The sequence below is a fragment of the Dermochelys coriacea genome, chromosome 17 (genome assembly GCF_009764565.3).
Source record: "Dermochelys coriacea isolate rDerCor1 chromosome 17, rDerCor1.pri.v4, whole genome shotgun sequence".
Taxonomy (NCBI): Eukaryota; Metazoa; Chordata; order Testudines; family Dermochelyidae; genus Dermochelys; species Dermochelys coriacea.
In genome coordinates this window covers 2,014,459-2,026,791 of record NC_050084.1, presented here as the reverse complement: position 1 = coordinate 2,026,791, position 12,333 = coordinate 2,014,459, and the positions used below count along the sequence as shown (strand labels likewise).

General features: G+C 58.2%; 1 protein-coding gene across 22 annotated transcripts in view; it reads left to right on the top strand.

Moving 5' to 3' along the window:
• MYO18A (myosin XVIIIA) overlaps positions 1-12,333 on the top strand; it is a 140,298-nt gene that overhangs the window by 118,427 nt on the left and 9,538 nt on the right. For 17 of the 22 annotated variants that reach the window (XM_043499210.1, XM_043499222.1, XM_043499221.1 and 14 more), the window contains 5 exons: positions 2,347-2,532; positions 3,102-3,241; positions 4,381-4,425; positions 9,455-9,577; positions 10,905-12,265. In XM_043499210.1, the coding sequence (XP_043355145.1) occupies positions 2,347-2,532; positions 3,102-3,241; positions 4,381-4,425; positions 9,455-9,577; positions 10,905-12,261 (1,851 nt within the window). In that variant the 3' untranslated portion in view covers positions 12,262-12,265. The remainder of the gene's footprint in view (positions 1-2,346; positions 2,533-3,101; positions 3,242-4,380; positions 4,426-9,454; positions 9,578-10,904; positions 12,266-12,333) is intronic. The other 5 variants (XM_043499226.1, XM_038375438.2, XM_043499224.1 and 2 more) reach the window with 2 other exon arrangements.

Below are 12,333 nucleotides of genomic sequence, written 5' to 3'. Positions count from 1 at the left end.
CTGCAGACTAAACAATCCCAGTTCCCTCGGCCTCTCCTCATAAGTCATGTGTTCCAGTCCCCTAATAATTTTTGTTGCCCTCCGCTGGACTCTTTCCAGTTTTTCCACATCCTTCTTGTAGCGTGGGGCCCAAAACTGGACACAGGACTCCAGATGAAGCCTCACCAATGTCGAATAGAGGGGAACAGTCACGTCCCTCGATCTGCTGGCAATGCCGCTACTTATACAGCCCAAAATGCCATTGGCCTTCTTGGCAACAAGGGCCCACTGCTGACTCATATCCAGCTTCTCGTCCACTGTAACCCCTAGGACCTTTTCTGCAGAACTGCTGCTGAGCCATTCGGTCCCTAGTCTGTAGCACTGCATGGGATTCTTCCGTCCTGAGTGCAGGACTCTGCACTTGTCCTTGTTGAACCTCATCAGATTTCTTTTGGCCCAATCCTCTAATTTGTCTAGGTCCCTCTGTATCCTATCCCTACCTTCCAGTGTATCTACCTCTCCTCCCAGTTCAGTGTCATCTGCAAACTTGCTGAGGGTGCAATCCACACCATCCTCCAGATCATTAATGAAGATATTGAACAAAACTGGCCCCAGGACTGACCCTTGGGGCACTTCACTTGATACCGGCTGCCAACTGGACATGAAGCCATTGATCACTACCCGTTGAGCCCGACAATCTAGCCAGCTTTCTATCCACCTTATCGTCCATTCATCCAGCCCATACTTCTTTAACATAGGGAGCTCCAGATGGTGCCCTGGCCCCGCAGGTCGCGCTGTTGGGGGAGGAGGGGAGCCGGAGCTCCTCTGAGCCAACTCCTCTACTGGCCCCGCACGGTGGGGAGCAGGGCAGCCCTCTCAGCACAGCGGGCTCCTCAACGAGCATGTCTGCCAGAGGCCCCTGGCCTGGCCTGCACGCTGGCTGAGAGCTCCCTGGGCATCTGGTGATCTGAGCCCCACCCCTCGTTTCCAGCCCGCCACAGCTGGGTACGAGGTCCGGTGGAGGAGTGTCCATTGAGGGAGCTTGGCAGCTGCTGCTCCAGTCATTCTGTGGGACTGGCTGTGAGTGGGGCTAGGCAGGGGAGCCCACAGCAGCCTCTTGGCCAGTCTGTGCCAGCAGGTACAGCTGTGGCTGCAGCCACTGGGCACCATCAGACAGACAGCAGGGCAGAGTCTTTGCCCCGGCACATGCCGTCTGTGCGAAGCCTGGACCGAAAGGCGTCCCTGTCCCAGAGCAGGTGCTGCGGGTTTGGGCAGGGTTGATGGTGCCACGGGGGAGGCTGAGGGCTCTTGGTGCAGCGTTAACGCCGCCTGGAGTGGCCTGTGCAGAGCTCTGGACTGGGGGCACCGGCTAGGCAGCTCTCTGGGCCTTCCGCTGCCCATGGCCTATTACCTGGACCGGGCTTGATTCTTCCTGTGTCAGCATCTTGCTGGGCCCTGACCCCCCTGGCTCCACGCCTGCCTGGGCCAGTTCTCCACGGGCCCTGATAACAATCATTGGCCGTCCAGCCGGTGCACGGCCAAGTGCGGCTCTTTGCCTGCGTTGACTTAGTGAAATTATAGATTCTGCTGCTCCCGCTCTGCGCAGCCTGCTTTATATTCTGCGTTCGCAGACCCTCTCTGCCGCGAGAGGCAAGGCGCTCAGCTCTCCCTCTCCGTATTTCCCTTCCCCTCTCGCTGGCAGGGCCATAAATATGCAGCGGATGGCTCAGCTGCCAGGAAGGATTGAGTCTATTTTTTCTCGGCGTTACAGGCTGTAATTACTTCACACAAAGTTAAATCTATTTTTCCAATTCGCCAAAGCCCCGCAATTGTTCTGCCCCCTCCCTCGCCCAGGGGAAGCGGCTCCTCCGTTCTCCCCCCGCCCCAGCCCCTCATGTAAATGCATGGCGCTGGGTTCGTTTGTTCCATTAGCGTTCAGTGGGAAGCGACGGGGCGGTGCTCGCTACCGAGCCGGGCTGGGTAATTGCCGTTCTCTGCTGCGATTATTCTTGATGAGTGAATATTGATTCTGTCAGGGCTGCTGTCTCCCCGTCACCTGCTGCGGCTGGGCGGGGACGGAAGGTGGGCGTGGGAGGGGGCCAGCATGGGGACTCAGCGGCCCTGCTCTGGGCAGGGCATCCAGGAGCCCCTGTGGCTTGGCAGGACCTTGGTGACTGGCTCACACCGGGGCTGGCTGTTGAGGTGGCCTGGCCCTAGAAGGCCCAATTGTTCCTGCTGATCTCGAGGGGAGCCAGGACTCTTGGGTTCTATTCCCCACCCTTGCTCTGCATGACCCTAGCCACCTCCACTGCCCTGTCTGGGGACTGGGGTAACTGTGACCTGCCTGACTGTGCCCTACGCCCCCAGAGCCTGGCCAGCCGCCTGAAGGAGAATATGGAGAAGCTGATGGAGGAGCGGGACCAGCGTGCAGCCGCTGAGAACCGGGAGAAGGAGCAGAACAAACGGCTGCAGCGCCAGCTGCGGGACACCAAGGAGGAGATGGGCGAGCTGGCCAAGAAGGAAGCTGAGGCCAGCCGCAAGAAGCATGAGCTGGTGAGGAAGCCTGATGGGGGCAGCCCGCCCCCCCTCCACCCCGCTGAACTGTTAGCTGATGTGATGCTGCCCTCGACTAGCTATGGGGAGCGCTGCCCCCAGTGTGCCCAGGGGTGGGAACAGGGACCAGCCGGGATGCCCCCACGGGGTCAAATGCGCAGCCTTAAATATATGGGTCATGCCACTGATCCCCAAACATCACTATGAAACTAGGCTGGTTAGCGTAGGTCCTACCCAAAAACAGAGCCTGGCAGGAGAAACGGGGACCTGGGCATCTTGAGAATAGCCCATTAAAAATGGGAGATGGGCTAAACCCACCCCTGGTGTAACTGCCTCGGGGAGGAGAGGGGGCAAATCTGCTCTGGTGTAACTACCCTGTGACATGCTGGGCACACCTCTGGTCCCTCCCTGCCGATGGACGGGACTGGGTGCTGCGCTCCAGCTGTGGCCGCCCTGGCCCCTCTGTGGGGTGACAGCGCATCACTGGGGTGGCAGTTCCATGCCGGCACTGGCTGCCTCTCTGTGGCATGAGGCTGCTGCCAATGCTCACTGGGTTCACTTTCCCCAAGGAAATGGACCTGGAGAGCCTGGAGGCCGCCAACCAAAGCCTGCAGTCGGACCTGAAGCTGGCGTTCAAGCGGATCGGGGACCTGCAGGCCGCCATCGAGGACGAGATGGAGAGTGATGACAACGAGGACCTCATCAACAGGTGGGAGCCGCACGGTTACCAGCCGGAGACCCCCGTTGCCCCTCACCTGCCAGGGCCCGGGAAACTCCCAGTCCTGCTCATTCCTTCCCAACAGAACGGGCAGGGCAAAGCTGGTGGGATCCCCCATGGACATGCTGCAGTCAGCCACACACCCCCTCCCCAACCCCCCACCCCGGATAGCGGCTGCTTGGATGCAGAGCTGCTCTGTGCCTGGTGGGGCTGGTTCCTTGCAGCAATTCAGGCAGGTCAGATCTTATCTCCCCCTGCTCCAGTTCAGGCTCTTCCTTCTCACTTCCCCTCACCGTAAAATGGGAGAGCAGCTTCTGTTTCCTGGAAACTTGGAAATTATGTGACGAGCCAGTGTGTTCCTGGGGAGTCCCTGCTTTCTAACCGTGAAAAAAGCTGCCTTAATTCCGGCCCAGCCCGCCTTGGCCTCACATTGCCGCTTGCAAAGCAAGCACTTGTTTATGGTGTTGGGTGCGTATGCACCTGCCGAGAGTGGCTGGGCTAGTGGATAGAGCACTAGACTGGGACTCTGCCAGTGGCTTGCTGGGGAACTCTGCGCAAGTCATTTCACCTCCATGCCTCAGTTTCCCCACCTGTTAAATGGGTGTAATGACACCGACCTGGGAAAGAGAATGGAGAGCTGGGGATGGAAAATGCTCTCTGAGCTAGGTGTTATGGTGGGGCACGCCTGCACCCCCCTTCCAGCATGGGGAGCAGCTGAGTACTGCCTGCTGCACCACAAACATGGTCAATGTCGGGGTACAGCCACCCTGGGAACCAGCATCAGAAAGCATCGCTAGCAACTCCAGTGCCAGCCGCAGGTAGCTGGGGCACCGGGCTGGGGCTGTGCACTGAGACCAGGCCCAGCCGCAAGGACTCTGGACTAGCACTCAGCAGCCCTGGGTTCTGGTCCTGGCCCCGGTGCGCTGTAACCTGCAAGTGTGGAGAAGTGCATTGAGCTCTGCACACGGGAGACAGTGCTGCTGTCCACCAACCCCTCCTTCCTTCCCCCCCTCCCCGGCTCTGCTCTTTGGTTTGCCCCGGTTCGTTTCTGTTGTGGTTTTGTTCCATTTTGCCTCTTTAAGTTCATTTATTTTCTTTGTCCCCCTGCCCCCTTCCGCCCCCATTCCCAGTTTGCAGGACGTGGTGACAAAGTATCAGAAAAGAAAGAATAAACTGTGAGGATCTCAACTCTCCTTTGCAATTAAATAACCCCTTGTTCCTAACCCCGAGCATGCCTGGAAGGAGCCCGCCGCTGGGCCCTGCATGTCGCCCCCCCAGCGCGCTCCATGCATGTGCACTAGCCCTAACCCTCTAATAAGCAGCCACCGGGCTGCATCCTGACCGCTGCGCTCAGCTGCTGACAGCAGGGCCTGGGGACCTGGGGAGAGGGCAGGCCAGGAGCCTCTCAGTGCCGTGAGGGACCGGTGCTGGAGCCACATCGTGTAGGCCCGTAGCTGGAGGGGGCTGTGTCACTGGGTGGGGGTCGCCCCGAGCCCCTGCAGCTCCTGGATGGATGGTTCGGGATGGCGCTGTTGCATGCTGGGATTGGCAGTCTGCAGGGGCTGCATTGTGAGCATTCAGCCCACAGCTCACTTCAGCCATGCCTGGAGCAGCTGTTCGTATCACACCAGGGTCCGCAGGTAACGCTGCCCGCGTAACTGACAGGCTGCGCCTCTCTCCCGGGAGTCCTCCGTAGCCGCTCCTGGAACGGAGAGGAAATCAATTATAAATCTGGATGTCCTGGAAATATGATGAGACATTAAATCATTCCTTCTCCTCAGAAGGCAACAGGCAAAGCTGTGCAAACCTAGGACAAGTGCCCCCTCCCCCCATGCCCCACCCCAGAGTGACTGCTCCCCCAGGCTCCCTGTCCCTGAAGCCCCATCAGATAAGCAGTGTGTTCTGCCTGGAAAGGGACAGATAGCAAAGAAGGTCCCTGGTTATTTGCCTTCTCAGTGGCTTCTGACCTCTCCAAAGCCAGATCAGCGCCCCCAGTGGGGGAGCAGGCCCCAGTGCAGCAGCTGGCAGGGAGTGGGGATTTGTGGGGAGCGGATATTGGCCGTTTGGTTTCCAATGCCATGCTGGGTCAGAGCAGCTGGGCTGGTCTCCAGCCTTTGGCATTTGCTGATGATTGATGCTTCAGAGGAAAGTGTAAAGCCCCATGATGCACCTGGCCAGTGGAGCAATTGCATGCGGGTGAGAGTGAATGATTCCCTTCGGTGCCCAGCTGCGATGCCCTGAAGCCCGAGGTTTAGTGATCGCAAATGGTGCCACTGGGAACATCTGGTCCGTCTGGGGCTTAAGTGTGGAAGCATGTGGAGCTCTGCCATTAGCTGCTGCTCTGCCCTGACGGAAGGGTCCCTGGGGGGCTCTGTGCTGTGCCGGGTTCTGTGTGGCTTGCAGAGCCTTCCTCTAGTTCACATGCCCTGGACGTGAACACGAGGAGTCAGGTGCCGTCCCCTGGAACCCGACGCTTGAGTGTCTCTGGACTGGCTTTGCCAGCGAGGCCTCTTTCCTGAGCCAGGAGGGGCCGTTGGCTGTGGAAGGATCTATAACAACTAATGATAAATGTAATAGTGTGTAACAGTGATAGAGGGCCATTGGAGCCTTGTTGTCACACACAATTAATATCCTCCACAGCTCAGTCTCCGTTTGTTTGTTCCCTTGTGATTTGGATCCCAGTTAACTAATGGCACGCTAGTCTGGACATAAATTGTGTTTGACATCAAGTTTAATTCTGACGATTTAAAATCTCAGCTGCTCCCAGAGTTTGTTTATGGGGCTCATTGTTTTTAAGGAAAATAACAAAGTGTTGCCTAAATTATATTGCAGAGGAGGGAGACATTTGCATGATCAAGTGCAGTCCATTGCTTTGAATTCAACAAGGAGAATTCATATTCCGGGTCTATAATAGCCTATCCCCTGTGCGATTCCGCCCCATGCTCCCCAGGCAGAGAAGAACCCTAAGGCTAGGTGGATAAAATGCTCATTTAAGATCACATTATATATCTGTTCCCAGGCACACTTGCAATTCTAGCAAAGTTACCTTGGGTTCCCAAGAGACTTCCTTCCCTTTTACCAGCCAGTTAGTGCTGGGGGAAGCCAGGGCAGAGTTATTGAGCTGAGTGAGATGGGAAGAAAAATAACGTTTCGATATACTTATAGATACAGTTGTTATTGCTATAACCCTAATGAAAGCAGTAAACAGTTATGTATTAACAGAGATTTATACAGAACTGCTTTTAACATGGAGAGAGAGATTTTGCAATGCATACAGCACCTTCTTTCTAAAGGCAATCAATAGGGTTATGAACGGTGGTTATAAATTAGCTGGTTTAAGCCAGATAGGGCTTTCTTTATGTGTGTGTATAAATCAGGCGGCTCTAGCGATACAGAGGGGCTCGCCTGCCACGGTAAATCTGCCCGCCACACTTGGGCACCCAGCCTGCCAGAGTCATTTCCGTTCTGTCTGCTAAACTCCTGTTTACCCAGAGACATCAACATAGCTCTTCCTTGCTGTAATTTTGCACTTGATGGAGGCCTATAAAATTAGCCCACTTATTTCCCTCCCAACCCTCTGCTCTTTGCAAATTTGAAATTTCACTCGCTCCCAGAACTGCAGCCTGTTTCTTGCTTTTCTTTCTCTCCTTTGTTATTTATTTGGGGACATAATTCTGTACAGAAGGGCCTCTCCTGCAGATACAGATGAAAGAAAATGTATTCCCTGGGTTGGGGGGAAGCCCAGCAGATCCACAGTGAGGGACATGTTGAACAACATTTTTCTAAGTTTGTACCAAGCATCTCAGCCTGCATCCCAAGCCACTGTCAGTGTAATCGCTGGGGGAAGCTGTCTGCAGAGCACAGCCCATTGGCTGGCTCCTGCTGTGCCCAGGACTGGTCTGCTGGGGTCACTTCTCCACCTGAAAAATACAGGGTTTGCCTGGCTGGCCGGCCCAAGCGACACTGCTCTGTGAGCCACTGGCTGAGGTGTCCCAGGGAGCTGCACCAGGGCACGTAGAATCGCACAACGTGCGGGGTTATTGGGTCCAGTTGAGCCAAGGCCCGGTTTGGCTGCCCTTGGAGAAACTGAGTGTCCCTCAGTCCCCTATTGCAGCCTGTGTGTGTGTGTGTGTTCTCTATCACATGCACACAGGCTGCAACCCCCTGCTAGCCCAGCCCTGGGCTCCTGCCCTCCCCCAGCTCTGCTGGTGCCCCCCAATCCCAACTCACAGCCCCCTGCTAGCCCAGCCCTGGACTTCTGCCTTCCCCCTTCCCCCAACTCTGCTGGTGCCCCCCAATCCCAACCCACAGCCCCCTGCTAGCCCAGCCCTGGGCTCCTGCCTTTCCCCCTCCCCCACCTCTGCCGGTGCCCCCCAACCCACAGCCCCCTGCTAGCCCAGCCCTGGGCTCCTGCCTGCTCCCCTCCCCCAGCTCTGCCCTCAAATCCCAACCCACAGCCCCCTGCTAGCCCTGTCCCCCACATCCCGCAGCTCTGCTGGTGCATCCCAGTGTTGCCCTGCAGCAGCTCTTGCTATTTCGCTCCCAGGCCTGTCTGGAGCAGAGATCAGTGTTCCACATGGCAGGGTGATGTGTGTGCTGCCAAGCATCTCCTCTGCAAACCTTGCCTTATGCACACACAGCCCCGCAGGCCTGGCCCCACTATCCTTTGGGGAAGCATTTGGAAGAGGAGTTCCCTTTTCCTTCAACTCCCTTTGCCTGTCTCCCGTGAGAGGGGATCTTGGCTCTGAGCCCAGGGCTCTGATCGATCCAAGGGCGCTGCCGGTTCGTAATATAGCTGTATTTAAATGAAACTAACGCGAGCCCTTTGCACAGAGTTCCCGTGTCTAATTGAGAGCACAGTTGTGGAGATGTAGAATTGCTGGAGCAGTAAGAACTGCTCAGTAAAAGTGTCTGTCCAAGGTGTGGGCCTCGCCATTCTCCCTCATGGCCAGTTAGCCAGCGCACTGTACTGCCTGTTAGTGGGAATCCCTTCGTCCCCTTGATGGTGCGTTGCAGGGGGCTTGTCCTGTGGAGCCGGTTAATGTGGGGGAGCAGCACTCAGTGACCGTGTATCACTAAGCAGTGCTGCTGCTGGGCTTAATGCCTGTGCGCTAATTCACAGTGCTTTGGTCCCCCAGGCATGCCTGGGAAGGCCAGCTCACATCCCACAGTCTCCCTGTGCCAGGCCCTGACCACCGAACCACGAAAACAGAACGTGACCTCAGCCAGTGTCTGACACAGCTCTGAGGTGGGCAGAGGCAGCACTTGCCCATGAGTGGAGCACAGGAGAGGGAGCCAGGGCTCCTGAGTGCTGTTCATCCCTCTGTAACCCACTCAGTCCCTGTCTGGGCACTGCCCCGCCCTGCGAGAAGTGGGCCTGGCACCGGGAGATTTGCGGCATCAGTGCCATTGTGGGTGTTTCCAACGTGGGCAGGGCAGGTCCACAGCCCGTTGGAGCTCTCTGAAGTCGATGACGACATTCCCTCAGCCATGCAGAAGCACTGTACCAGATCAGCCAGCCAGCTTGGGCCATGCCTGGCCAGCGGGGCAAGTGAATGTGGAGCTCCTAATGCCCAGGTCTGGGGATGCTGCTGCAGTGGTGTAGGAGAAAGGGACAGTCCCTGAGAGCCAGGGCCCACACCACAGGGCATTTGTCCCTGGAGCCCCAGCAGGGGGAATGCTCTCGGGTCGGGGGGGTGAATTCCCAACATGTCCTGACGCCGGCCCCTTGTTCTCACCATTCGTGGCACACCACATTGTTCCCTGCATGCAACGGCCTTGTCCTTACAACATGGCCACAGAACCTGTCGATGGGAGCCGAGCTGGCCCCGTCTGACTTGGATCGCTGAGTAGCACAGTGCCAAGCAGGGCTAGGGAAGAGCGTGGAGGCCAGCTCGCAGCTGGGCTGGGGTGTGGGAAACGGGCTTTGCCGGGGGTGATTCACTTGGCTCAGGGTCTGAGGTAGGATCCCTGCCCCAAGAGGTGGCCACACATTTGCCAGGCCCTGCCCCCAGGCCGAGCTGGCTCTGCCCACATCGAGGGATTGGGAGCCCAATGAGATGGGCCCGTTCCCCTTCCAGGTTGAGCTGGGAACAGTCTCCTGGGTGCGCAGAGGGTGGCACACGCAGACCCCGCTTGCCAGGGGAGCCAGGCTGCTGGCCTCGGATGCTAATCTCCCCCCGCCCGGATCTCTCCCTCTGGCAGCGAGGGTGACTCGGACGTGGACTCAGAGCTGGAGGACCGCGTGGATGGAGTGAAATCGTGGCTCTCCAGGAACAAAGGCTCCTCCAAAGCAGTCTCCGATGACGGCAGCTGGAAGAGCTCCAGGTCAGTGTGCGGTCAGTGTCCCCGGGGAAACAGCCACTTGCTTTTGCTTCTCCCCATAGCAACCGGGCAGGGGCTGGGGAGGCAGCGTGGGGGCGGTCGCTGGGATCGGGGCTGTCACCCAGGCAGCTCTCATGGCACTTCCCTTCCAGGGACCCCGGCTCAGCAGCCCCGTGGGGGAGGGAGTTGGTCTCTCTCACTCAAGCAGGAGACAGAGCGGTCGCTTGCCTGGCAGAGCCCCACACAAGAGGGGCAAGATCTGGCTGAACCACTGTTGGGGTGCAGGGTTTGCCAGGGCTCAACCCGCCTGTGCCATCCAGGCGGGTGCACAACCCTCTGAGCACCCCAGCAGCCAAGCACAGGCCACCCCCCAGCCACGTGCTCCCTGCAGAGAACACTGACTAGTCGGGGCTGGGCCTGCAGTGATGGCTCCCACAGCTGGCCAGGAGCCATGGGTTCCGGGCCAGGGGCCTGTGGCTGGCGTGATGCTGGTGGGCAGAGCAGTAAAAGTATCCGGCTTCCCCTGCTTTGTACCCCTGAGAGGCCAAAACCCGGAGCTCCACGGGGAGTGTGTATTGATTTCTGGATAGAGCAGTCATTGCTATGGCAACTAGGCGCATTGAATTTCAAAAATATAAATCTGAAGGTACCAAAGACGTCTGAGCTGGAGCCACGATCAAGCCCCCGGCCCCCACTGCTCTGTCCCTTGGTTCGCTCAACAGGTGGGATTGCTGTGGGCAGGGCCTGTCCCTGACTTTTCCCTGTGCCTCAGGGGAGTGCCCGAGGGGCTGGGCAGGCCTGGCACCCCTCGCCTGGAGTGCCACAGGAGCCGGTAGAAGAGGATTGGAGCAGCTTCTCCTGGGGAATGTACTGCCTGATGAGTACAGATTGGTTTGGTATAAAAGCAATTTCCTGCTATGGATTCAGGGATCCCAGGGGCTTCTCCCCCCTCCACTGAGCCAGGGGAAGAGCCGAGGCTATTTCTCTTAATTTGTTTAATTTATTCGGCGGTGCAGATGTCCAGCGTTTTGGTTTTGGGGATAATTCCACCTTCTTGGAAGTTGGCTATCAAAGGTAGTGGCTCCAGGTAGTTGACAATGAAATAATTGAATGAAACGTTTTAAAGGGGGATAAAAGCGATGGGATAGAACAATACCCTAATTTGCATGACATTTCCCAGGAAGCTATTTTCCACCGATGCAAATTATTTAGCTGGGTTTGCTCTGCTGCCTTCCTCTCTCCTTCACCTGGTGTGTGTCTCTGTTCTCACCTGCTTTCTCTCTCCCCCCTCCCTCCCCATTTGCTGCTGTCCACTGGTCACTCTCCTCAGGCCGGCCCTGAACTCGGCTCCCAAGGAGAGGAAGGAAGGCAGAGAGCCCAAGGAGGCCGAGGAGCGGCCGGTCTCTGTCATGAGCTCCCTGAGCTACAGGAAACGGCTCAACCTGAAGGACTCTATTGGTGGCCAGGGGGATGAGGAGACTCTCTTCTCCACCCTGAGCGAGCGGCCGGCCTCCCCAGACAGGTCTTTCCGCAAGGCCAAGCGCAGCTCAGCGGCCAGCAGCCAGGAGGAGACCGGCTCCATCTGCTCATGGAAGAAGTCCCCAGGCAGCGAGGACCCTGACAATAGGGGCTCTGTCATCTCCCAATCCCTCTCGGAGGCCAGCAGCAGAGCCCGGAAGGGGCTGGAGAAGAGGTGGTCTGTCACCACAGCTGAGTTTGACCAGGCCTCTGCCCTGTCTGCCCCAGCCAGCTGGGCTGCCTCCTCCCGGCGCGGGCTGGAGGGTGACGAGGCCGACGCTAGGTCCACACTGAGCTTCACGCTGTCAAACCCGGACAGCTTGCGGCGCAGCACGTCCCGGCTCAGCGAGCCGCTGGCTGGCGCCTCCAGTGCCCTCAGCCCACCACTGAGCCACCGGGCAGAGCTGGGGCTGGAGACCTCGACCCTGGGCAGCCGGCTTGACTCCCGGCTCTCCCTGAGCAGGAGCCGGCTGGATGAGTTGGATGACGTGTCTAGTGTGGCTCTGAGCAACACCCGCTCCCTGTGCAGCCAGCACTTGCTCGGGCGCAGCTTCTCCGTGCCCCCCCGGCCCAGGACCTCCGCCTCCGACGAGGTGCAGCCGGAGGTGTCAGACATCCGGCCCGTCAGCCACCGTTCCTACCTGGACCCTGACCTGGAGGCTGCCATCAATGAGGTCCTCAACTACAAGCCCATCAAGTTCAAGCGCTCCAGCTTGGACCCAGACTCGGAGGAGGAGGAGAAGAGGAGCATGCGGAGCGCCAGGAGCGCCACCCGGCCGGAGCGCTCCTTCAGCAGCCTGCGCCGGTCCATCTCGGCCTTGGACTGCTCCCAGCCTCACAGCAGCAAGGGCCGGAGGAGCAGCAGCAGCTCCGAAGATGACTCCTCGGAGGAGGAGCGTAGGAAGAGCACCAGGAAACGCACCAAGAAGAAGCAGCAGCTGCCTTCGGATTCGGAGTCGTCCTCAGACTCCTCGTCCGGCTCCTACCACAGCAGCTCCAGCGTCAAGAAGGGCCCCAAGAAGAAGAGCCCGGCCTCCGAAGGGGAGGGAGCCGCGGAGGGGCGGGATGCAGAGAAATCAGGCAAGCGCCTGAAGAAGGAGGAGAAGAAGCGGAAGAAGCAGGTGGACAGCCTGATGATGAAATACCTCTACCGGCCCGAGAGCGACTAAGGCAGTAGGTGCCGAGTGGTGTGCAGTGCCGCATGACAGCATGCCCGTGTGCCACTAACCTCCGTCACCCTC